At 39.3% G+C, this 27,015-nt stretch overlaps 2 protein-coding genes across 3 annotated transcripts in view; both read right to left on the bottom strand.

The window, feature by feature from the left end:
• The window catches only part of LOC103612817 (acrosin-like), a 215,346-nt gene that overhangs the window by 76,005 nt on the left and 112,326 nt on the right, over window positions 1–27,015 (bottom strand). The gene's annotated exons all lie outside the window — the stretch shown is intronic.
• IARS2 (isoleucyl-tRNA synthetase 2, mitochondrial) lies at window positions 119–26,693 on the bottom strand. Its single transcript, XM_017730048.1, has 22 exons — window positions 26,523–26,693; window positions 25,552–25,708; window positions 24,336–24,484; window positions 24,197–24,246; window positions 23,987–24,096; window positions 23,811–23,901; window positions 23,304–23,419; window positions 22,051–22,220; window positions 21,176–21,266; window positions 20,814–20,965; window positions 19,721–19,881; window positions 12,364–12,466; window positions 11,648–11,741; window positions 6,302–6,410; window positions 4,943–5,045; window positions 3,851–3,976; window positions 3,355–3,486; window positions 2,639–2,745; window positions 1,670–1,815; window positions 1,330–1,520; window positions 609–753; window positions 119–499 (listed from the first exon to the last, which is right to left on the bottom strand). The coding sequence occupies exons 1-22, from the start codon at window positions 26,676–26,678 to the stop codon at window positions 345–347; spliced, it is 2,814 nt and encodes a 937-aa protein (XP_017585537.1). The 5' UTR covers window positions 26,679–26,693; the 3' UTR covers window positions 119–344.

The raw sequence follows: 27,015 nt of genomic DNA, 5'->3' as shown, positions 1-27,015 counted from the left end.
TCTGGGGTTCTGCAGAACTACCAGCTGCCAGTATAAAAATTAAACACTGGGGATTTTCACTTAAATGGAAGTGAACTCCCCCAGAACACAGGTTGCTAAGAACAAGTAAATCAGTCAGTTATTTTCAACCACCCTTTTTTATTAAGCTGACAAGTGATATACACAAGTAGTGTATTTATTTATTTTTATATATATATATATATATATATACACACACATAAGGTTCCCCGAAGTACATGATAACCTGCTCAGGCTGGGGCTTAAGCATCTGCTTCTACAGGTTCCAGTATGCAGGTCTGCTGGTTCAGCCACTTTGGAGCAGCTTTTGCATAGGCGTTTAGTCTTCATGTGCTCCCCTTTCCAGCAGCAAGGACTTGGAGGCACCGTGGGCAGGGAGTGCTTGAGGACTCAGCTGTGTATCTCCTGCAGCGAGGGCATTTTGCTTTGGCACTGGGTCGGGCTATAACTTTGTACGAAGATTGTTCACAGATGTCACCACCTGTCAAAGAAAGTGTCATTGCTGAGAGAGGCTGAAGCTGTAGGTAAGACTCAGGCTATGAAAAACACTGTGATGTAGGGCAGCATCCTGTCTGGAATGGTTCTCTTACCTTCCAAGTTAATCAGAAAGGTCCCTTTTATGATGTTTGCATCTGAAGGTGTTTCTTTGGGGAACTCGCTCAGCAGGGTTGTCTGGGAAGCCATCATTATCTCATTCAGCTGGGAAACACTGGAAGTTTCTTCAGCCTGCAGTGCCTGGGGGACAGAGAACTTTCAGACTTGGAACCTGGTTTTGTTCCTCAGCACCATCCGTTCTATAAAACAAATGCTGAGCTGTGGTTCCTAATCAGAGTGGATGGTTTGAACCAAGAGTCTGATTTACTTATTCCTGCCAGGAACAGGACAGACTTGAACTCCAGTGTCCAAGAGAAGGGGGTCTGATGGCCAAGCAACTGCCCCTGAGCCAACATTCTGCTCTCCCAAGGAGAAGGCCAGCAGCATCCCACATGAGGATGCTGTGTTAGAAAGAGCACAGGCAGCAGGGTCAAGCTGATCCTGCTCCAAGAAAACACAAAGCTGATTTTTTATTGGCAGGGTGGTCAAACACTGGCACAGGTAGCCCAGAGAGGTCTCCATCCTCAGAAGTATCCAAAAACCAACTGGACAGAGGCCTGGGCAACCTGTTCTAACTAAGCCTGCCTGAGCAAGGGGCTTGGGCTGTACAGGCTCCAGCAGTCCCTTCCACCCTCAACTGGTCTGTGATTTTCTAGTAAGTACAAAGCAGAAGAACATTTTCACACAGACAACACTACTCTTAGTTGCATTTTTTACCTCCATTAATTCAAACAGCAATCCAGGCTCAATTACAATGATGGCTTCGTATTCCAAAGCATTTTTGCCAGAGATGGACCCAAGGAAAGAGTCTCTCATTGCACATGCACCTTCTATTGCTTCCTCAATGCCCGGCTTCTTCCATGCTGAGCTTGCATTAATCCAGCCAGTACGAAACACACCTTCTGAATCTTGAAAGCAAAACAAAGCAATTCTTAATTTAGTCTATTTGAGTGTTTATTAAATGAATAAAAAGGAATGGCAAAGAGTGGTGTATTTCTGTAATTGTGCAATTAAACAGTGCACTAAAGGAATTGCTGAGTACTGGTAGGTGCTTTACCTTTCTTGTAAGGGATGTACTGGAAAACCTCCTCTGCCAAGTGGGGCAGGATGGGTGCAAAGGAGCGGACAACGATGTCCAAAGCCTCTGCTAACACAGTTTGACATGAACGACGCTTAGGATCCTTTGCTTCTTCGCAGTAGAGCCTGCAAGACAGCAGTGAAAGCTGGAAAGTATTCCTAGGTTCATGCTCCTGCTCAAGAGCCACACTTTTGAGACTGCCACTGGAAGTATAGAAATCTAAGGAAAGCTTTCTAAAGTGCCCTTCCCAGGCAAGCACAGTGGGCTACAGACATGACCATCTGCATCTGCAGCCACAGGAGAAGAGTTTGTCACAGGAAAGGAGATTCTGTACATGTTAATTTGTGGAGAGACACTGTCTTCAGGGAGGTGAGCCTGCAGCTGTCAGCCTTTTGCTCTGGTTCACCTGTAAACCTCAGCATTAGGGCTTTTCTCTCTTCCCCCCCTCGTCCTTTACTCATATTCTGGCAACTAAAGATCAGTATAACCCCCACCCCTCCTATCCCATGAAACAGCCCTTGCACATTTACAAAGGGATCTGTCACAGCCTTAGGATTCTTTTACTCATCTAAAACACCCAGATAAATACATTCAGTTGCACTGCTAAGTGCTAAAAGCCCTTCCAAAATTCAGATGCACACCCTTCTAGGTAGAAATATAAATCCAAGACTCTCTTTAAATACTTATTTGGTTTTAAATGTGCTCATTTGATGACCTTTTAAACTGCTCAGTACCCCCAGTGGACAGAAGAGAGCACAACAATGACAAACAGCTGAAAAACAGCTGAGCTTTCACCGGGCAGCTGGAGTGCACTGGAGCACAATGTGTGACTGAGAGGTACTCGAGAGTTACCTGTGTTCACTCATCATTCACCTGGAATGTTATTACCTCCATCTCAGATTCATTTCCTCCTTTTTTCCCTTTTAAAGGCAGCAGGAAGGAACTTACCTGTCCTTGATCATGCTGAAATAGAAGTTAGACAAGTTTCTGGAACAGAATGCTTGCAGCAGTCGAACAACTTTGCTATAATCATATTGTTTGTAGGCTTCTGTAACCTGGGCGAGGGAGGTGAGAACAGTGCATCAGTTTGCATCACACAGCACACAATGACGGGCCCTGATAAACCCAAACTTACAGAAAATGGAATGAGTGGCACAAAGGCTGGGAGAAACCTTTCTTTAAAAGGTTGTTGGAGGGGAAAAAATTTTATGTAAATTAACAGTTAGGCCAAAGAAGTAATTTCCATCAAATCTGAGGGGAGAGAAAAGAGGAAACCCTTTCCCTGGGGAAACCAGAAATTATGCCCATGGTTTCTTGGTCTGAGTGACAGAAATGACAAAGTGCTGGACTACAGCAAATTTCCAAAGCTCTATAATAATTTTTGGGTTTCTTTTTTTTAACATCCATCTTTAACTCCTTTTAGGGACTTCTAATTTGAGGCCTTGGGCAGTGAGTGGGAAAATCTGGCTGACGTCCAAACCAAGTTAAGAATGTTAAAGTCTTCCTCAAAAATTGAAATGGGCTTAAGGGAGTGCACATTGCACTGAAGGATCCTTTGTGGTTGTAATGTGCCTGCATGACACACACTCTACTCACACACCTAAAGAAAATACAACCAGCGGAAAACATTACACACAGGTTCATCTAAACACATTTCCCCCTACCTTGCTGCTATATTCCTGCAGTAAATGCAGCATGTATTGATCCACTATGTACATCTCTGCAGGGGGGATGGCATCTGTCTCTGGATTGAAGCCCTCCACGTTTCCCAGCATGAAGCGTAGCGTGTTCCGGAGCTAGGACAACCCAGAGCAATTAAACATTAATAATTTAGATGAAACACAAAATGCTCATATTCCATCATTAACTAAAATTGACTAATTTCCAAAATGAATGTTTGAATAGTTACAAAGGCATCATGAAGAAGACATGGCAAAAGGACCTACAGAAAAATAGAGACTGGCTGTTACCAAAGCACACTGCAAAATGAGTCTTTATCTCAGCACACTTTACTATTTGACCCACAGGTGTAAAAAGCAGTAGTACTTTCCTAAATAAGCTTGGAAAAGCTTCCTTTAGTCTAAAGACTGGAAAGCTTTGCAGGCAATACAAGGAGGACCTGCTGCTGGGATGAACAGCGTTGGCACTGGTGGCTCTTACCTTGTTGATGTCATCTCTGGCAGCATTGAGCACCACAGGCCCAATCAGCACCTCAGTGAAAACATTGGATTCTGCCACCCACCAGCGGAGAACGTCGGCACCATAGGGAGGATCCTTGGTGTGATCCTGAGTACAGACAGGAAAGCACAGAGCCATAGAATATCTCCAGCTGGAAGGGATCCATAGGGATTACCAATTCCAACACCCTGCTCCTTGCAGGACTACCTAAAACTCTGTCCATGTGCCCAGAGGCTGCTGTGGTGGGAGGCTTCCCCCTCTTTTAGCAGGATTTACTGTTGAGCGGGGCTACAATCCAAAACTGCAGCACTCTGTGTTCAGGCAGTGCTAGAACCCAAGTAAGCTGAGAGACACTCATCTGCAGCCTTAAATCCTTTGAATACTTATCATTAAAATAGTCATGTTAATATCTAAAACTGTATTGGTTTTTCTTCCCCTTCAGATTGCTTTCAACTCTGAAGACAGCTTTTCTCCTTTTCAAAGGATAGGAACGACTGTATGTTTTAATGAATCAGAAAAGCAAGTCATGTATGGATTGATCCTTCTGTCTAGAGAGTTATAAAAGCTGCTTGGCAGCCTCAGAAAGAACAACAGCAGGACTGAGGAGGGAAAGAAATTCAGAGCATCACCTGCAGTGCAACTTCCTGACCATGGAATGAAATTTCCCATCAGTAACAGTCTGAGAGCAGAGAGATTGCTGGGGTGCAACTGCTACATCTGACTGCTCCACTGCCAGCCCCACATGGTAGTTTTCAGTCAGTTTGACGGCAGAGGTTCACCATTTTAATTTTTTTTGTTTTTATTATTCCCCTTCTCCATTACTCCATCAACACTGGTCAAAAGGAACCATTCTACACCCTCTGCATAATTTTTTTTCTCTTAGCAGAGAACAAAGGTGAGGAGTTTTCTTGCACTACAGCAGAAGCAACACAAGTCAAGGGTTTGAGTCCAGCCAAATGGAACTGCAGTGTAGCCAAAGAAGAGCCTTACAGAGCTGTACCACAAGACAGCTGCAGAATGTGGCAGTGAAAGCTTGTAAGTGGCAGTTCTGAGGAACTCAGGAGTTTGACCTACTTCGCCTCCATTGATAACGACGTCAGGGTCAACCACGTTGCCAATAGATTTGGACATCTTCTCCCCTTTCTCGCCAAGAGTAAAGCCATGAACCACCAGAGTCCTGCAGAAAAGATTCTAGTGAAAACAAAATCCCAGGGAAAAAATCTATGCTAAGAATAGATTTCTAATGAGGAGATTCTTAAGTCAAAGCATATAGAAACCCCCTATTTTAGTGAGCCTGAGGCTTCATCCCCGGAGTTCAACCAACCATGGATATACCCTGTACTACCATCCAAGGAGAGTAAACAACTTTATTTTCCTCATTTAATTTAATTGTGCAAGCAACAGATTGTTTTGATATCCAGGGCATGTATATTTCAGATTAATTAAAGACTAAAGTGTTATTTACTTTTTAAGCCAATACATTTCCCAAAATTGCACAGCCTCCTTACAGCTGAGGCACATTCCCCTTCTCTATGCTTTCCATCTTCCAGGGGATAAATGGTGTGCCACAGCTTCAGCAGAACGTAAGCACACAGCTATTCCCAATTCCCTACAGCCTCATGTTGAATTCACAAGTCAATGATCTTGGGAGATTTGCACTGATGCCATGAAGATTTTTTGCCTTTTCTTTTATACCCCTGTTATACCTTTTTACAATTTCTGTATTCCTAGTGCTTTTTGCCTACATTCTTGGACTTGTTTGTCAAGCTGAGAGACGAAACATTTTAGAAGCTTCGTAGCTGGGGATCAGTGTGCCCCAGACCCCAAGGTCCTCTCCAGAACACATTCTGTAAACCAAGATAGAACCACCCAGGGGAAGGTTCCTGGGGGAGGGGGGCTCACTCGAGCCTCTCATTGGGGAATCTTTGATAGATACGCTAATTAGTAAAACCTATCATGTTATACCTGATTAATTGTGTGTGTGCATTGTGGTGTGCATTGGGGTGCATTCCACCTGGGCATGGTGCACCTAAGAATCCTTAAAATAAATACCAAAGTAAAACCCCTTTCCCCTCCTAACCGTGTTTGACTCCTGATTTTAAGACCAAGAAAAGGCCTCAGCACACTGCACTTCCCAAAGAATTTCTTTAATTACGGGAGTGGGAGAGAGAGCAAAAAAACAGACTTATATCTGATAATGCAATTCCTAAATGACTAAGAAGGAAAACATTATTAGAATTATGATAGAAAAAAGTTAAACCGTAAATTAATTACAATCTAATGTGAGAAAAACTTTATACTGAAAATGTAAGAACATGAATCAGATACTTGGGACTGGTTTGATGTTTCTTGTTTATACACTACTGTGCACACTTCCAAAAGCCCAATATTCAATATATGGACTAGAAATGTGTTTGCACTCCACACACTTACTTGTATGGTGCCTTTTTCCTTGCTGCCACACTGGTTAAGAGAGATGACTGAAACCAGCCTCCCAGCTGGTCTTTTCCTTCCAGGTATGTATCTGCTCTTTGCTCTGCACCTTTTAAACCAGAACATTTTATTTGAAATATCAGACCTTGTACCTTCAAACAATACACAAAATCTCTGGAAGTGATTAGTAACATTTATTCTGCTTTTTAAACCCAGTGGGTAAATTACTTTTATAAATGGTGTGTGGTTACTTAACCATGATACAAGGGATTCATTAGTATCACAACTTTTAAAAGAATCCAAACCTTGCCAAACTCCAGAATTTAACAAATAAGCTTGCTCTCTCCCAAACAAAGTAATAAATTACAAAAAGAAATTATCACGCTCAAGATTGCTTCACAGAAGTTCTCAAAATACTTTCCAAGTACGCCTAAACAAACTGGAATACCCAAGAAAAGTTCACCTACTTTGGAATTAATAAAAATCTATGCCACCATCTGAAGCTTCCCCATTTGGAATTACACAGGGCACAAGGCACAGAGGTAACATGCCCAACCAGCCCATCAAAAGCATTTTCAGAGGAGAGCAGGAAGCTTTGGCAGTGACCATAGCTCACCTGTGACAGAATTTACATTTTTGGCCACTGGTGTTCCAGGAAGATTAAAAACTTCAGGAAAGAGTTAGGACAACATGGGAAACAAGAAAGGCTGTTGGGGATAGAGGCATCTGGAAAAGCCTGCCTTGTTTAGCTTGTCCTTGTGAAGGCTGAGTAGAAATATTATTCTCTGTAAATACACACACAGAAAAAATAGAGGAATGCTAGGGAAGAACAAGTGGAGCTAATGAGTACATTAGAGGAAAAATGGGCTAACAAGGCAGGCAGGGTATTAGCTGACTGCACACTAAAGGCAGAAGAGCAAACCCAGCTATCCCACAGGGCTGAGAGAGGACAGCACAGTTGAAATGGCTTTACTGGTGGAATTCAGTCACTACATAAAAAGGTACAAAACTTGTTGACTCCAGAAGTCCCTCCTTGTCCTATGCAATCCCAGAAAGGTCACCAGAGTGAGAACAGAGCAATGTGGAACACAGCAGAACATGCAAGTCAAAGGCGACAAATGTGCAAAACCATACACATATTTGTCAGGAATTTAGTTTTGATTCTACAAGTTGGTGGTGTTGCTTTCCAAATATTCAGACAGAAATTTCTCTACTCAGTTTTTATTCACTATCTCCTTTTATCCTCTTTCCAGGACCCCTGAGACAATGCTTCTTTCTGCCGCTGGCACACTTGATTTATTTGTTTAACTTAATGGAAGTTTCGATATTTAGATCCATCCTGCAATAAAGGGAAGTTCAACATTACAAAGGTCAAGGCCAAGCAGTTCCAGGTAGCACAGGAAAAATGTGTGGGTGGATGTTACAGTTTTTAGCACATTTGCTTATTCATTCAAGGAGATCTACAAAGAGTCTGGGGTTTAGAACTACAGTAAGTAAGGAGCAGCCTCTGTATTAAGAGACTGCAAAAATACTTGTGAGGATAAGATAAAAAAAGAATTATCTGTGGTAAGGAAGATAGTAACATTAGAAAATCTGTAACAACACATTTGTTACTTAAAACTAGTTTACTAGCCACTGGTTTTAGGGAAATTAACTTTTCATGGAAAAACACAACTTAGAGGAGAGAATTTCAACAAACAGCAAACTGGATTGGGCTTTTCTGACAGGAACTACTACATGTGGCAGGCTGGCTACTAGTGCTTGCAAAGTTAACAGAGGTCTGGACATTTTATCTGTAAAATACAAACACGGGGTTTGCATATACAAAACCTGCCTTTTAAATAGCTCCCCTTCCTCACTTTTGTTAAAGTTGTGATTGTTATATATAAATTGATTACAACAGTGCCCACTATTTTTTTTTTTAATGGAGAAGTATGTCCAACAACCCCGAAGAGACTTTTCAGCTGTTTATTTTAACTGAGGTACAGTACATAGGTCATTAAAGAGAATTACAATTTATGATCCTTCTAGTTTGGATTTCAAGATTCCATATCTTTGATCTTACAGACTTTGACTTTTAGATTAAACGTATTGTATTTTAATGCCAGGAATGAACCAGCTAAGATAAATTCAAGCCCCTCAGTCAGCACAAAAGTTTAAACACTTAGATAGGCAAGTTGTAAAATAATCACATTCATTCAGTTAAACATTAGCCAATAAGATAGGGAAAAAAAGTTACGATTTGAAAATTACCATCATTTCAATACCCACAAAACTGTGGGTAAAAAGCTGGGTGACTTTTACCAGTGGCAAATCACGTCACAATAGAGTCCAGTGTGCATTTTTATATGAAATATTTTTTAAAATAATCATCTCAGGGTTGTAGTGAAGATGGCACTCTGCCCATGAGGAAAATGTACGAGAATCTGAAGACATTAAAGAGTTCTCTTAATTGGATGCTCCAGAAAGAGCTACTGAAATGAGCTCTATCAATAGGTTGAACTTCAAGGCAAAAGAACAACAATAAAAAAAAAAAGTCCTGGGCACCACAGCACTAAGTATTCAAAATTAGCACATGCTTTTGAACAAAATTTTGCTTTTACCACACTTCCTTTTTGGAAGCAGTGGATTAACACTCTTCTACCTCACAGCAGCATTGTGAAAATGCATTTATCCATGTATGAAGCATTTGGACTTAGATTTTAACATTGCATAAAACCGTTTTTCAAAAAAATACTTGAGGCATGTGTAGCAAGAAACAAACAGGATGAGGGGGCACAACAATAAACTGTTCAGTGAAAACAGTGTTAGGCAAACAGAGCATTAACAAAGCAAACAGCATCCCCAGGAAACTTCAGGGGCAGCAGGATTTCAGAGAACGTTGCACTTGTGGATCTGCTCTCAGTGATGCCAGTGAGTGGTGTTTATTTCACACACAGCCTAGTTCTAACTGTACAGTTCTGGGTTTGTGACTACAGCAGCCAAATCTCTGATTTTAGTGTGTAAGTTGCACCTTCCTACCTGCCACACTGCTGACATAGAACGGTTTGGTTAATCTGTCATTTAGCTACAAGTGGTACCTAAGGCACACCTAGGCTGGAAAAAGGAAGCCAGCCATAATTTAATGGAACAAGAGTAACTTTAAGCCAAGTCCATCAGAACTAGGCCCAGTCTCTGGAAGCAGGGCAAGCATTGGAAATAGGACTGTGCAAGGGCAAAAGGTCATGCACCCTATAATTTACACCATTGAGCTTGGCTATCTCTGAGCAATTCCTTTAACCTCATACAGCAGAATCTCTCTTCTTGCCTGTCATCACCCCCTCCCCAACCTGCTGTATTTTCTGACAGCAATCTGTGTGGCTGTCAGCTAAAGGGATTCATTTTGTAACAGCTGCATCTCCCTTAGTAAGCTCGGACACAGCTGGGTCAAGTGAAAACCCAGGAACTGCCTAGTTCCCCGAGACACAGAGATGCTGGAGAGAAGGAATTATTTTCACAAGACTGGAACTGACAGGGAAATCCGTAACATCTGTTATTCCTGCTGGTTACTAACAGATCATTGATTTAGAATTTTCAATAACTTGAGTTCAGGGTAGAGTGAAACAAACATTAGTCTCAGTTTTAGCCATCTTTTATATGCTGCAGTTGCCCTGGAAGTAACTCAGGCTGTGAAAGAACTTCTGCCACCAACACTGACATCAGAAGACAGCAACAACCTCTGCCAACACCCACCTCCTACCACAAAATTCTTCTTCCTGTTATGACATTCTCTAATTCATTCTCCATGAATTTCATCCCTTTTTCTCCAAGTGTACTTTGGAAAACAATCCTATCCATTAGCCTGTCTGTAAGCCTTGCTGATTATTATTGACATTGGAAGAAGTTTTGGGAAAGCTTTAAAATCTGAAGCATATTTGGGAAATAGATGACAAAACTCTTAATTCAACTTCTGCAAAATTTCATAAAAGGTAAGTTAAAACAATAATTTGATATGAATTCCAGACTGTACTTCACTTCTGGCAGTGGCTGGAAGCCTCAATTACACAGAAAAAAAAATAACGCAACTTTTGTGTTATTTCTGAGAATAAACAGGGTTACAAGGTTACACTGCTGGTTAGTCAGTCCCCAGCTTTTACACCAGTGGGGCCACTCCGGTCATGTCACACAGCAGAAGAAGATGCCTTACACACACCAAGTTCCAGCAAACTTAATGAAAAGAGAGGTAGAGGACTTGTAATGGTTCCGTGAAAGAAGCAGTCTGAACTGTGATAACCCAAACATTTATTAGACACTACAGAATCCATATGGGAGCTTGACACAAATTAAAAACTAATCAAGAGCCTTGATTCTGCTATTCCTTACGAAAAGGCAACCCCTTTACACAGGATTACAGGTAGCTTTTGCAGGCTGAGGTGTTCAGCCCTTAAAGAATGCAAGTTTGTAACTGAATAAAATACCACTACTTTGTTATACCTTTCAAAATCAAACCAGAAACATTTTTAAAGAGCATAAACCTCAATATATGTAAAAGTCTTCTAGAAAATTAATGTTTGCTGATGGTACTGTTGCCTGACCACGTTGCTAAGAAATAAAATCTCTGGTACTAACGTGTTTTATAATTCAACAAGATTGTTATCACACAATTGTGTACAGAGGGTTTAAAGTCCAACAGACTTGATGTATGGGACCAGACTCCTCCTGTAGAAAGGACTCCTGACTTTGCACTATCCTCCAGGCAAACAGTGTATATTTTACATCTTTTTATACAAATATCTATCTGCTACCTGCTGAGCAGCAACTACTGGCAGTAGAAGCCATAAATAGCATATAGCAAGTATAAATATTTTAAGCCACAATATACTGCTTTAGTTACTGAAAGTAATCAAAAGTGAAAAAGCACACCTACACTTTTAAATCACAAAACTTACTTAGACTCAGCAGCTGATCTCAGTCTTGTTCTGCTTCAAATAGCACACACAAGCACAAGCTGATATTTGTTAACTGAAAACAATTTAATTATCCACAAGGACCAAAGTACCTTAGCTGTCTGTGCCATGACATGTCTACACTCAAAATAATTTGCTGTGATTAGAATATACATGGTGTACCACATGGCACAAACATTAGAGTAGAATATTAGAAAAATCTCAATTTTAATTACACTGAAAATGAGTTTGCCAACATTAAATCCTTATCTTTACAAGCAAAAGCAGCTTTACAGGTCACAACCAGCCTGCTGCTGGCATAATCTGCCTCAGTTTTGCTGACACTAACACTGTCACACAGAACAGTTATATCTTGTTCTCCAAGTATTTTAAAAGAAGGATCAACATAGGAGTTCTGTACCTTCCAAAACATGAGCCCAGGAAGTTCCACTGTCAAACCAAATGTCTAGGACATCCTGTCCCTTGACATAATCTGAAACATCACGACCACCAGCCTATTGAGAGAACAATTATTAAATAATACAAATAAAATAATCTGTATTATCAATGCTTTTCAAAGCTAAATATAAAGCAAATTTGGTTTCTGGATCAGTTTTGTACAGGCTCTGCTACCACCTTTGTGAGTGATCACAAAATAATGTAGATAATTTTTGACTAGAGTTTTCAGATAATTACTGATGGAAACCCAAAGTAGGGCAAGGAAAAATTACAAAGAAAACCTCAGATGGCAGAGTAACACTACAGCTTTGTGCTAGCTTAAGTACACAATTGTCAAAAAACAATAAAAAGTTAGGAAGAACTAAATAAAAATTCTAATCCATCTTAACGACCAAGACCTAATACATATTTGGGCTCCTAATTTGGTTAAACAGGATGTCACTTTCCTCCTGAAATAAGAGGAGGAGGATGGAGATCTCTGCCCTTAATCAACAGCACAAATCCAATTGTGTGTATTTTGCCGCACTCAGATCTTTCTTTTTGAATACTCCTTTCACAGGATACCTTCTCGTAAGGGTACAAGACTGAAGAGGATCATGGGAATAAAGGAAGTTTTTCTATTATTTCCCATCACTTGACTGTCTCGAGCACCTGCTGTACCTGAAGTCAGAAGTTTACCTTTGCTACGGCCTCTTTTGACAGGAGTTGTTCGATAGGAAGGGTCCACCATGCATCTGTCCCCTGCTGCTCCACTATTTTGATGACATCTGTGATGGTTTCACTGGGTTAGGAGGACGAAAAAAGGGGTTTATGAATTGAGGAGTTAATCACACCTTTCTACAAGTATCCCAGACCCAAAGCAGTGAGAGACAATTATATACAGACCAAGCTATTAGAACCTGTGATTTTCCAGCTTCTAATCCAGACAAGACTCCCCAGAGCTTCCTGCCTGTATTAAAGGCTTCCTACTTTTGCCTTCCAAGATGGGAGAATTTGTAAAACATACAAAACCCCACATGGATTTCAAATACCTTCTTTTGCAAATGCTCCATAATTGGGGCACTCAGAAAAGATGCCAGCAGGTTGAAAACTTCTAAAATCCCTTTTATTAGCTATTTATTGACCTTGAATTTAAAGAAACTACACAACTATTTCCCCTCAAAATATCTGCTCTTTTTGACAGTGGGTTTATTTTTCCTACTGGATACAGAGACTCTGAGAACTCACATGGAAAGGAGTGAGGAAATGACAGCTTTTCAAATAGTATACATATATATATCTTAGACTTCCAGTTGCCTGGATTCCTCTTTTTTAGCAATATGTTTTTTAAATTGTAAGAAATATACAGATAAATATATAAATCCAAATAATGTAAGAAACTGAAAATTCTGCACCCAGTAGAGGAGTGATAATAAACCATTCAATGTACACTCTGAAGGCAATCTATGAGTTCATATCATATAGCACCAGCCAGAACAAAGGTCCTGAAACAAACAGATACTACGGAATAAGAAAAAAAAAAAATTAACTAAGCATTTTTTCTGATGTGAACAGATAAGGCAACCTCAAGGTGTGCAGTTCTCTGCACTCTTTATGACACATTGAATCCTTGGCCCCACTGGTAAGGCTATGGGGAATTGATTTTTAATATTGCTTAATGCCAAGTCTAGACATAAATTAAAGTATCTTAAAAAACCAAAGAGGAACCCCACACACTTCATCTTGCTGACTCACAGGGCACTTACTAAAGAGGTGATTTTTAAGACATCTGCTGCATTTAAGGAGTACAGCAGATCATCACGACCTGCCAACTTCAGACTAAATCTTCTGTGTTACCCAGGCCACCAGAGATTTATTTGTAACTTGAGAAATGAAGATTTAATCAGTTAACTAAGTTCTTGACACAGTATTGCAAAGGGGAAAAAGTAAAATAATGATCTGGCATAATTATCTTGAAAACACAGAAGGCAGATGATCTTCAGTGTCATCACTTGATTTTATACTTGGATTGCAGCACAGTATTTTACTGCACTGCTAATAAGCTGAGCTACAACACTAAAACATTTAATGACACAGTGTTTAAGCATGAAAACATGTTGTCCAAGAAGCTGTAGAACAAATTACTACATTTCATGACATGATGTGCAACAGCAAGAAGAAAATCCAGTTTTGCTTTTGACTGCTCAAATTGCAACGACAGAACAACAATTTTGTATTAATCAAACAATCAATCATCAATTAATCAATTTACTTCTCAAAGTAAATTCCTGTAGAACATCCCAGCAGGTTTTCCACAGGGAAAGGCCTTTAAGCAGCAACACTCACACATGCACAACCAGCTGGCACCACCACCATTCTGCCCCTTTCAAACCAGCATAGGCATCATTCACCTTCCAGTTTAATGATGGTGGGACAAAATCTATGGCTTTGTAATGTATCTGCTAACATTTATCTTGCTGAAACAATACAGAGGAGCTCCAGCTCTGAATGGTACCACTTCTTTCCAGAAATATTTGCACAGAGGCCTGTTTGACTATACTTCCAGTTGTAAGAGTGTTACTTCTCCAAGACAAAAGCAAACAACCACCCCCGTTCTGGTACAATTCCTGGCAGATAGCTGATATGCAGCCCTTATGTCTTGCCTCCTTTATGCTAAATCTTCAAATTCAGAAAGATCACAGGAAAAACAAAACAGAAATTTGTTTGCCTCAGCCTGGACTAAACTATTCCACTGAATTTGTATTTTGCAGGGTCAGTACCTTCCACTGACAAAGCTGAATTTACACCCTGACCTTTAGTGATGACGCACACTACAGCACTGGGAACATTTTAGGAAAAGCAATACACAGCATTATTTTTCACTCTTTGCCAACAGAAGTTTCCACCTTGGATTCTTCTCAAATACACTATCAGTGTATTTTTGAAGACAGTTACAGATAACCAACTGTCTTCACGTGAGGATTTCAAGAGCTCTCTCCACAGTCTCAAGGCCTTCCAGCTGCTGACCATGGAACTCACCAGTGGAAGACAAGAGTAGCTAAACTAAAAAGAGGATGATTTACCCTAAAACACGTTTATTACCACATAAAATATTAGTGTATGGTGAGTGATTTATGGAAGAAGTAATTCAGTGCTCAGCTAATGGGTCTGGCCTCAGTGAGAGCCAGAAAAATTCTCTGATCAGGAATCACACCCACAATTAGTACAGAAAAGCTACCAGCATGTCCTGTCAAGCAAGCAGAAAATTTAAACAGGAACTAAGCCTGTCTTCTACATTGCAAATACCCTTCAGTGGAGGGACATAAACTCCAGTGATGAATTAATTTTCAACCTACACATTTTTAAAACATTCAACAGGTATTTCAAGTTATTAGTATTTAAAGGGATTTATAAAAGGTGATAAATCCAGCTATAGACCAAAACTAACAGTTATTTTGGACAACATATAGAAATATACTCTTAACAAACAATTTTTTCCTTTCCATCAGAGGTGGGGGTGGGGAGGGACAAGAAGGAAATAAACCCTTGCTATTACTCTCCCTTGGGAAACCATCATAAAATGACTGCCCTCATTTACAGTATTGCTAATGTCACACAAGAGTTGTGTATCCTTGTAGATACACCATTCCCACAAAACATACTATGGACTAACATTTTATCAAGTATATTGCTATGCAATACAAAGATTACACTATTAATTTCTGAAGGGCAGATTTGTTTTAAGACATTTGTGTTACACAAGAAGCAACAGGTACAATTATGCCACAGATAAATTTTTTCAGATAAGTAAAAGAAAGATTTGTGTTATCAAACACTTACTAGAAATAAGGAGTCAAGGACTGTGAAGCCAACTTTTTATTGACCAACATTCTCAGAATCCTATCATAATTTCAAATCAAGTTTAAAAAAATTATCGTATTCTAGCAGTGCAAGTTTGTTTCATTATGCAGTGTTTCTCTACAGAACATAAGTGAACATTAACAAGTGTTTTCTAAGAGGAGACAGTTTAGATGAAAAATTTCCAGGGTATCTTTTCGACAAATCTTTTTTCCTCCTACAGTTTCAAAAATACAAGACAAAGAAACACAGCCCCTGTACTTGGCTCTGCTCTTCCCTCAGGATCCTTATGATTAATTTTACTACAAGACAGAAATAACTTTATTTAAGGTCTCTGCATTGTAAGGAGCAGGATTTTTGCAAAGTACTCTTCTGTAAGGTGTAAGTGAAAACCACCTTGCTCAAATAACTACTCATCACTTTATAATCTACAGCCTTCAAGGTGAGCATGATAATTCTGCAAATGAGCCATAAAGGCCATTGTAAAACTTTGCCCTGTATTCAGAGGCTATCTGGAAGAACTTGCATTACGTGTCCCTGCTACGCTCTGACACCCCTACGGCAATTCACGCTACCACAGCTCCAGCCAATCACCCGGGAGCCTGATATTGATTATGCTGCACACTTATTTAATCTGTTAACAGAAATTAGGCAGCATTAAGATACAGTCAGGAGCAGAAGAATACAGAGCCTGATGTTCTCTCCATCTCCTTTCCAACAGAGGCAAAGAGGGGAAGTTATCTTCTTCTTTACACGAACATTGATACTGCAGCTGTAAGTATTTAGGGGATGGTAAGCTGGTACTAATTGCAGTTCACTGAAATGTCTTATTATTTTGAAAAACAAATTAGAGCACAGGATAGAACTCTTTCAAAAAGATGTTGGGGTTTTCTTTTTCAGAAATTTAATTTACGTGTTAATCGAAGTCACAGGGAAGCGGACAAAAGTTGTCAGGCATTAGAACAATCTCTGCAATACTACTATTTATTACCAATATCTGAACAGCAAATTTGTACAGCAGTTATTGCATGAGGTCAGATTAAAGCATGTATCTCACATTTATCACCTGGCCTGAGCTACTACTGGAAATACAATTCTCGCATTTTAGTTTTGGAGCTCTTTCTTTTCCATGAGTTACAAAATTTCCTAGATTGAGAATATCTTCTTGTGAAATCTATTAAATGTTGAAAGCTGTCACACAGTGTAAGCATCTATTTGTGCATGTACTCTAAATTACTTAAAGTCTTTTTTTCTCCATTTGTGCAGAAAAATCCCACAGAATCTCACCTCTGTATTCTTATTGAAAATGGCAAAAATGAAAAAGTGCTCTCTCTTTTCTCTTTCTTTCATATAAGGGTTTTTTAATAATAATTTTTACACTCCTGGTCAGAATATTATGCAGTATACTCTGCAGCAAAGAATTTAAACATTACTGGTATATTAAATTTATAACCATAGATGACAATGTCATTGAATCAAATATCGTTTAGGGTTATGGGGGGCCCACAGCAGCAGGAAGATCCATGGAGATTCTGCATCAAACATTACAAACTACCTCTTGGCTTTTAAGTTAGAAAGACTGCACTGCTGGTGTGGCAAAAACACTCTGTTAGAGAAAGCAGTTCCATCTTGAAAGAGGGGCTTTCAGCGGCTTTTCATGTGACAAATTCAGGGGCAACTCTCATAGAGGGAAACAGCAGTTTATTTTAGGGACTTTTTTTTCTTTTTAAAAGTCATTTTACAGGTGATACATAAACAGGATCACTCAAGATCGACCATTGGTGCTCTCATATGTAACAGCAACTCCATGTGGACTACACTGACTTCCAGTGGAGATGCTGTTACTTTTGATAGTCACTCAAAAACTCCACGGCAGCTGCTACTGAAAGGTTGTTTATCCAGCACTCAAGTTAAAAACAGCTCGTGTTTTGAAATGCAAGTTATTTACTGGTGTTTTAATTATATTAATTATCACACAATCTAAGTATGAAACTTCTTAAAAAAGTAAGTCAGCCACCTGTTGTAATATGATTTTCAAAATGATAATGCAAACGTAACAAATCAATCAGGTTTAGCTGCTTATTTCAGTAAGAACTGGTGTCCAGGAAAATGACCTATGAATTGACAGACTGTCTTCTAAATTTGCCTGTCACTTCTATAGGCCAATATTCTGTGCACTTCTCCTACTCCAGTTACAGAAGCCTGCTACAGTTAACTTTACAAATATTTGTAAAGCTCAAACTTTTTAGAATATTTAATGATTGCTTTACACTTTCCTTTGAAAATTCCACCGAGAGTATGTAAAGTTAGAAGTAAAGAGTCCTGGCTATAAATGAGCATCTGAAGCTGTCAGCAAATTAAATAAATCTCTTTTCAAGCATATTGAATATGTCTGGTTTTTTTCCTAAATGCCTCTTTCTATTCCTCAGATCAATTCTACCCAAACATGCCATGCTGTCCCTTTGTTCACTCCCCACAAGTGTGACTGCTGGGCCAACACCTACATACAAAGATGGAGGTGTTAAGCTATGGCAAAGTTCACCACATCATTTTGCATAGTTCCAGGAATAATCTCACACAGCTCGAGCACTCACAAAAGGCAGGGGTTTTAATACAGGTGACTGCCTTTCAAGGTAATTTTTCTACAACCTAAAGGTTGTAGAAAGGAATTCCCACACATCCCTCCTTTCAAATGCTTTCTGTCCCAGCTCCTCGATGTGCAGAAGAAGCTCTTGCTTCATGGCGTCCTTCTCGTTTGAGTGCCAACTGCTGAACTCCTTTTCATTACGCTCCCTTCTTCTTGTTAAACTACATATTTAACAATTTTTAAGCAACATACACACACACTCTCTCAAGCCTACTCTTCAACCAGAATACAAGAACTATTCCTCAGAAATAGTTTTTTTATAGAGACACACACTTTTTTGCAGGTAAAACGGTTTTACACTCCACAAACCCTCCACCCATTTATTTCCTGATGTGTGGCTATTGTGGTCTTTTCTCACAGTTATTGCCTATGGCGAGAGAGCCAAAGTACATCTCCGTGCACCTACACACCCAGTCACACCAGGTGAAGCTGAGGACTACCTGTCTAAAGTCCATTCCCTGCTCTCCACACCCTGAGCCTCACCTACTACTGTCTACTATCTACTGCTTGTGTGCTCAGTACAGCCTCTGGAAAACAGGCTGGACTCCTGCAGTATATTTATTCAACACCAGAATAAAAAGAGTTCTGCAACACTATTTAAGTTCATCTCCAGCTATGCAATCATATTATCCAGAATGAATTTACACAAAAGGTTGTAAGATTAGGGTGCATAAAACTGAGTTATATCAGCATATCTCAAGACAGAAAAAAATATGGAACTAATCAATGAATGTGGAACTCCACAATACTACTTTTATGAAATCACCTCTTAGAGGGCATTCACAACTGAATACCTCTGTTTCCCAAAGAAGTAAAAGCAGGACTCTATTATTCCTTACAGAACAGTAAAGGATTATATTTGGTTGAGTTTTCTTGCTTTAAAGCATAGCTTGGATTTCCTCTGCATTATGTTGTCTACAATTCCTGAAATGCAGTGTTTGCAATATCTAGATACTATTAACTAGAAGATGGCAGAATCAGGCTAGCATCTGAAGATCTGGACATACCAAATCATATAGCTAAGGGTCAGTTACACTTGAGGCTGGTCGTCAAAACCACTCTAATTTTGTTTTCAAACAAAATGCAGTTATTTATTCTGCAACCAATGTGGTTATTACACTTCAGATCTCACTGTCACTTACTTAACTGCAAAAAGCTCTTTTGAGACAGAACCTGGACTGTTCAATGTAGAGTTGCCATCTCTTCTAATCACAACTTGCATTTCACTGCTTGCTTAAATGGAAAGGCCAGTCATGACTGGCAGCTCACTGAACTACAAGATGAAGGATGAAAGCAGCAATTAATCTCAAGGGGACTTCTCAGGTAACTTAAGTATCTAAGTAAATTAATTCCATTAGTTATATACAAGTCACTTCCAGCAACAAGTTTTTGATTGTTCTAACTTACAGCTAAATTAGATCTGTGTAAAAACAACTACAACTAAAAGCATGTATTCCTACTTGAAATAATAAGAAATTTTATATCATTAACTGCAGCACAACAGACAGTGCTCCTTCTGCCATTTCTCAGTGTACAAGGCTGGACAGGTACCTGTTGATCAAGCATTCTCCCGTGCTCTTCTGATAAAAAACAGGAATCGGGACGCCCCAGCACCTTTGCCGCGATATGCACCAGAATGTTCTTCTGTCCAGCATCTCCAGCATTCTGTTCATTGCAGACGTAGGGATGACTTTCACTTTTTTCAGCACATCCTAAAAAGTAGACAGTGAGCTGTTGAACACACTTCAGCATTCCCATAAACACTGCTTATGCTGTCAGTAAAATACGGTACAGATTTACTCTCCCATTCCCAGTGTCAAACAACACATTCTCAGACAACCAACATACTTTGAACACTGCACATGCTGTATATTTCCCAACCAAAGCCCAGTTCTCTGATTCTCTAGCAGACACACCCTAAAAATGAGTTTAAAATGGCATCAGTGGCCCTATCTGAAGTTTAAAAGCTGTGTCTTGTGCTGTTGTCTACTTTGAAAACCCACCTTGATACAGACTGCCTGTAATACAGTGTGGGCTGCCACTCACTCCCAGCCCTGCTGAGTAACCATCAGGTTTTCATTCATTTTAGATAAAGATTAATATGGAATATACACCTCATGCCCTTAATAGAATAAAATCACTGTTACCCTAAGGTGCTGGTCTGAATTTTTAGTGTGGATGTACATAATTTCAAAGAGCAAAAGACCCCATGGTTTAAAGTTATTTAAAATAGGACTGTGACAAAATTAACAGGGGAGCAAACAAAGATCTCTGGCCGCACAAGGCTAGCCTAACAAAAAATATAATTTTAATAGTGATAAAATCGTCTGAGTTAATTTCTTGAAACATCATATTTTTAAAAATATTTTAGGGAAAAAGAAATCAGTAGCTCTAAGAAACTTTTCTACATCTCTAAATACAATGAGCAAATATACCAATCAATGTAACTACCCTAGATCATATCAATATTGACAAAAAATTTGACAACACTCTTCACTTTGACAATTAATTAACATTTTTCAACTACTGTTTATAAATGCTATAGAATAACATATTCTGCAGGGAGCTACAGCAAGATTGTTTTGCTGATTCCAAATAGCATCAGTTGTCTTTAAGTGTCTCATAAGAAAGCAAAATTACCTACCTGTGCTGCAGCCTTCACATCTGCTGTGTTTACAAACCACTGTTTGCTGGCACGAATAATCATTGGTTTTTTAGTCCTCCAGTCATAGGGGTAACTGTGCACGTACTTCTCCTCTTTTAACAAACTCCCAGCTGCTTGAAGCATTTTAATGACTGAGAGAAAAAATGAGGCAAGATTAAAATTCAGATTGAACATATGGCTACTGTTAACCTCAACTCAGCTCCTTTCCATAATCAACACTTAGCAAGAAATGCCTGTATCTCATCCATATTCAAAATATGATCAGTTTATACAAACCCTCAAAATGTTCCTGCAGGACTGTAACTGAGGAAGTAACAAATAGTCAAGCATCAAATACTCACCAGCTTCATTTCCCTCTTCAAGGACATTCTTGTTTTTAAGTTCAGGACCTGCTGCTTCTGTAAAATACCCGCTTTCATCCACAAGGCAATCCTAAAAATGAACACATTGATCATGTCAATAAAATACCATGTGGCAATTATCTTTTTTGGTATTCAAAAGTGAGTTAAATACTCTACTGGGTGACTCCTTTCCTGATGAAGAACAAAATATTTAAGTACACTTCAGATTTAGTGAACTGCAGTTCAGTAATCTACCAGGCAAGTGAATTCTGCGTGTGAGAAGGAATAAGCACCATTGCATTTGCACACATACCACAACTATCTTACATCAAAGTCACTGGTATTTCAGTGACTTTTCAAATAAACAGTGAAAAACAAAATCAAACCTAATCCTCCCCATGCCCCATATCCTGCATCTTCACTCCCATCAATCACAAACTGGCCATGCATAACTGAACTGTATTTATACACGTGTTTAAAACAAGTTTTGCTGAAAAAAAAAATTAATAATGACCAACATAACTGGTGACTTACTGTCTGGAAAAGACAATTCTGAGTAGTGAGTCAATATCTGAGAAAAAGTCTCTGTGTTATCCTTCAAAAAACAAAACCACACACAGAGCAGAAAAACCTGCTGCTGTTCTACCACTTCTCCATGACTTTTAATCAGCAGAAGGAAACTTCATCCTTTTATCCTCATACACATTTCTTTAAGGTTAGTCTGGCACTCCTGCAGGCCATTAGTGATACTCATGCTTCTGTGAATGCTTCAAAACATTTTCAAGTTTTATGCACAAATTAAAACAAATCATTTTAAGGGCACACAATCAATCAGTTGCAGGAAATCAAGAGCAACAGCTGAAAAGATGAAGTACCGTGGGTAGTTGATGGTGGGAAGCTACGCTGTAATCTTCCATACCATGAGCTGGGGCTGTGTGAACTAATCCTGTCCCTTTTGTCATTGTCACATGATTTGCAGGTAACAGAGGAGAGACTCTGCCAGGAATGGTGGGATGAGCACAAGAACCATCTGCCAAATCTGCACCTGAAAAACACAAATGGAAGAAAAAAATAGAGAAACACAATTCATGCATTCAGCTTCTTTTATCAGAGTGCAGAAAAAGAACAAGTGGTTAAAAAAACCACTGAAGAAATATTATTATTAAAGTCTTGCTGGAAGTCAAGAATCACAGAGCTTGAGGAATGTGTCATATGACAAAATGGTGTTCACACAATGACTTTCTCCTAGAAGGACGATGTTTAAGAACTGCCGTCAAACAGTTATGTACACAAATACAGGAAAGTAACAAATATAAGTAATTACTGAATATATGGGAAGTTAAAAAGAACAGGTTCCAATATGAAATTTCTTTTTAAGAAGGTTCAACTCTACTACTCTTGGACATTATCTGTAAATCACATGATTCAAAAAGGTGGAAGCTGTGAGAAAAAACAGCCCCAGTAATTTTATCATTAGGTAAAAACAAGACTTCCCCTGAAAGAGAAGGCATGGCAAGGCACCAAAAAAAAAAAAAGAAAACAAAAAGTCACAAAAAGTCATAGAAACAGATTCCTCACCTCCTTCACATATGCATATTTCCAGTACTGAATCACTGATAGAGGCAAAGGAATAAAGCTCACAAATGACACACTAAATCCCAACTCATTACACTGAATCCCAAGCCTGCCTGTTAAGAAATGTCACTATGCAGTTTGCTAGGATGCCAGCTCAACTGCTTTAGCTTGTCCAGAGAGACAAGAGACACCTACAATACCTCAACAGTCATTCTTGTAATTAGCCCCGTCTTGTCATTAATAATGGATGGAAAGACACACAAACTGTACTCAGTGTAATTAAGATTTTAATACTGAATAGACTTGAATTCCGTATTTCATTTTTCCAAGCGCGAATCCAGATTTTAAAAATGCATTTGAAATCTATGGATGATAATTTGAGTTACAATACACCAATAGTAAATTGGAAAGACTCCTCCTCCTCCTCTTTGTATTATCTTAGTGAAGCATATACTGAAATTATAAAAACACTTAATCCATCAAAACTGAAGCAGTTTTCAGACACCTACCAGCAGATTTCTAAGTAATTTAAGATAACGATATTAAAACCTACCTTTACACGTTGATATAACCTCAAACTGTGTGTCCAGAACAGCAGCTGTAGATTCAACTCTATCTGCAGCAAGGATGAAGCGTTGTCCAGTTGTTGCACATTTTACAATTGAGTATCTGCAAAGCAAACGGGCATTCATGATACTAAATAATTACAAACACCACAAAGCTACCAATTTGTGACATGCTTCATCTCTAAAAGATAGACAAGTATGTTTTATATGTTCAATTCACTCATAAATCTCAGAAGTTTCAACATAACCTCGCCTAATGGAGAAATAACTTAAAAAAAATTAAAGCAGAAATTAATATATTAGTAGATATAGAACAAAGCTTAAATTGCATCACTTAAAAAACCAAACAAAAAAACCCCAACCAAAACCAACCAAACAAAACCTAAAAAAGATGCCTTAAATAAACTGTAATGGCAGTCCAGAATGTCTTAATTTTGCTGCTAAATACCGCTAAGGACTGACACAGATGACTGACCCAAGTGAAAGACACCTACGCTGAGTCTGGCATGTAACAAACTGCTTGATTGGCTGGCACAGTCCAAGGTTGCGTGGTCCAGACTAGCACACTAGCAGGGGATGATCCATCTACAGATGTAAATTAGAAGTACTTTACTCACAATAATAACAAAAATCAAAGCTATCAGTCTTTAAAGCTACAGAGAAGTCGTACCTATCACAGAAGTCAGCTTAGGCGGCGACTTCAGCAGCGGAAATTTCATGTACACAGAGCGACTGACGTGCTGCTCGTTGTACTCGAGTTCTGCCTCAGCCAAGGCTGTTCTGGTACACATCAAACACAAGTTACACACTGCAACATCAAAAGCTACAAGTAAGTATCCTTGCTAAAATTTTGAAGACAAAATAGTAAGTTGATTCTTACTTTGTTGAAGGGGACCAGAACACAGGTTTATAGTCCCGATAAATGAAACCCTAGAGAGGGCAGGGAGAGGAAAAAAGAAAGTTAGGAGAAACAAAACTCATGAAAAATCAATACGGACTTCAAGAGAAATTCAACATACCTTATCATACATCTTGTAGAAGACTCTCAGCTGATTTGCTTCATACTTTGGGTCAAATGTAAGGTAGCAGTTGGCCCAATCTGCCATTACACCCCAACGAATGAAGGCAGATTTCTGTTTCTCAATTGCTCTTTCTGCAAATGCTCTGGCTGAAGGGAATAGTTCCATTAAGCACATAGTTTAGCACACTAAGATCAATAAAATACCACTTAAAATGAACTATTGATGTTTTTTTAGTAAAGCCAGAGCTGAATATAGTGAACCTATGCCCAAAATATTACAATTCAAAATACATACATTTCAGACTGGTTGTTACAAAAAATGACTGCAAAAAGTAAACAGATCCAGGAGTGGCACTTTTTTGACTAATACAGGAACATTAAGCCTATGTCTTTATAGTCCTATAAACTTTCTCTTTAAGAAAGGAGGGGAAAAATGTATTTTGTTAGGAAGAGAAATTTCCCAAAATAAGTTCTCAACATAAAACTAGTAAGAGTGAAAGTCATCCCTCTGTTGATGCTGATCCAAAATTTTATAAGTAACATACATCTGAAAATAAGTTAGCCTATTCCATTACCACAATTTCAAATTAAAGCAGTTTCAATTGCTCATTTCAAAAAGCTTTGCAGCTGAGTAATGATGCCCTTCAACCCATACTGTATTTGAAATTATTTCTTCAAAGCAGTTTCCATAAAATGCAGACTTTCTCTGAAAGGATCCCCCCGGTAGTTTTGTAGAATTATTAAAAACACAGTCAACAAATATATTCCTATTTGTGAGACAGAGCCAAGCTGTCCTGAAGGAGCCTGACTTTTACATGCATCTTTCTAGCTCCTAATCAAATTCAGCCTTCAAAAACCAAAAGGATGCTGATCTCATAAATACCAGCTTCCTGCCACTATACAGTTAATCAAAGCACACATCCAAATCCTCTGCCCTCCTTTTGTGTTTTTCTAAACCCAGGGTCAATGCTCTGCATGCCCATTACAGCAACAAATTAAGCCTGTGTGAAATGATCCCATTTCATCAGATTCCAGTCTGGTCTATCTGCTTGGCAAATACACCCAGTGATCATAGAAAATGTCACCAATAGCTAATAGAAAAGGCCACAAAGTCTAAAAGGCATATCAGGCATAAAGTACAAAAAAAGAGTAGGATATACAAATAGTCAAGCCAGCCTTTTTTACGGAGATACTGCAGACAGTAGTTTATTTACCTCTCTGCCGAATTTCCATTGGTGAAAGATTTTCAGCTCCTTTGACTTCTGACAGTGCCTTCAACTCAATTGGCAATCCATGGCAATCCCACCCTGGCACATAATGCACTTTATAACCTCTCATCACATGGAAGCGATTGGTGATGTCTTTCAAAATCTGAAAAGCCACAAGGTCTGTTATCACTTTAGCTCCCCCATGTGGAACAGCCACATTTGTAATTAAGCTCCTCCTGTTTACAAATACAATTATCAAAAGCTGCAGGACGAATTTATATTTAAGACCAGAGAAGCTATGGGTGCCCCTTCCTTGGAAGTGCTCAAGGCCAGGCTGGACAAGGCTTTGAGCAAACTGGTCTAGTGGAAGCTGTTCCTGCCCATGGCAGAGGGTTTGGAACTAGATCTTCTTTAAGGTCCCTTCCAACCCAAACCATTCTGTGATCCAAAGACCCTACATTTGTTATTTTTCTTGCCTATCATTTTGTACATTGGCAGAATCTTAGAGGACCTCTGATCCAAGGAGTTTACAATCAGTGTAACTGAGAGATGCAGTTTATAAACTTGTAAGACTTGACGTGAACAAATCCGACTTGCTCTCATTTTTAAAACACTGAACTGGACCTACAACCCTGGCCTAGAGGACACTGCTGCAGCACTGGGACTGTAAGAAGCTGTGGGTGACATTTGAGTCTTTCTCACTTTGTGGCCAGTGTAATGCTGTGAATCTCAGGACTGAACCTAAATGAGCACTGAGCATTCAGTACATGGTATTTATGTTGGGGTACGGTGTCTAGGTCAACATGGCAAAATATGGCATCCACACAACCATAATGTTGGTTTTTAAAAGCCTCAGCGACCAAAACCCCAAACATTTTAAAGTGTTACCGATTTAAATGGGAATGGAGAACACAGAGCACATGACAGTAAAGTTTTATCACTTCATAAGAATAAAGCATGAACGAGTAAATATTTACTTTGTTTAATGCATGGCCAACATGAGGGTCTCCGTTGGCATAAGGTGGTCCGTCATGCAGACAAAATTCCTGTTTTGCTTTTCTTTGCCTTTGCCATGAGTACAGTTCCGAAAAACCACATTTCTGTGGAAACAACAAGAAAAAGACCAAAACCATCACAAGTCTCTGCACTTCTAAAAAGTCTGGACGTGAAACGCACAACAGAACCAGACAAACAATTACATTTTCCTAACTCTGCAAAAGAAGACATTAGTGGGTTTAAAGTATGTAAAAGCCCGAAGGAGGTGAAGTATTAGGCCTGAGATTATTCTCCTGGCACTCCACTGTCCGGAGAGTCACTACTCTTCTCCAAATCAGACCGTAACAAAGTTATATCCAAACTATAAACACCTCAAGAGCCCGAGCTTTTCTAAGCCCGGACGGCCGGGCCAGGCGAGAGCCCAGACTCGCCAGAAGCTCGCCCTGCACGGCGGGACCGAACACAAACCCTGGC

The sequence above is a fragment of the Corvus brachyrhynchos genome, unplaced genomic scaffold (genome assembly GCF_000691975.1).
Source record: "Corvus brachyrhynchos isolate BGI_N302 unplaced genomic scaffold, ASM69197v1 scaffold101, whole genome shotgun sequence".
Lineage (NCBI taxonomy): Eukaryota > Metazoa > Chordata > Aves > Passeriformes > Corvidae > Corvus > Corvus brachyrhynchos.
This window is presented reverse-complemented; position numbering and strand designations above follow the sequence as displayed.

Coding starts and splice junctions, on each gene's coding strand:
- IARS2 (XM_017730048.1), bottom strand. CDS start 26,678: ATGGTTTTGGTCTTTTTCTTGTTGTTTCCACAGAAATGTGGTTTTTCG. Junction 24,485..25,551: donor AATGGAAATTCGGCAGAGAG/GTAAATAAACTA, acceptor TATTCCCTTCAG/CCAGAGCATTTGCAGAAAGA. Junction 12,467..19,720: donor GGAGAATGCTTGATCAACAG/GTACCTGTCCAG, acceptor CTCCTAACCCAG/TGAAACCATCACAGATGTCA.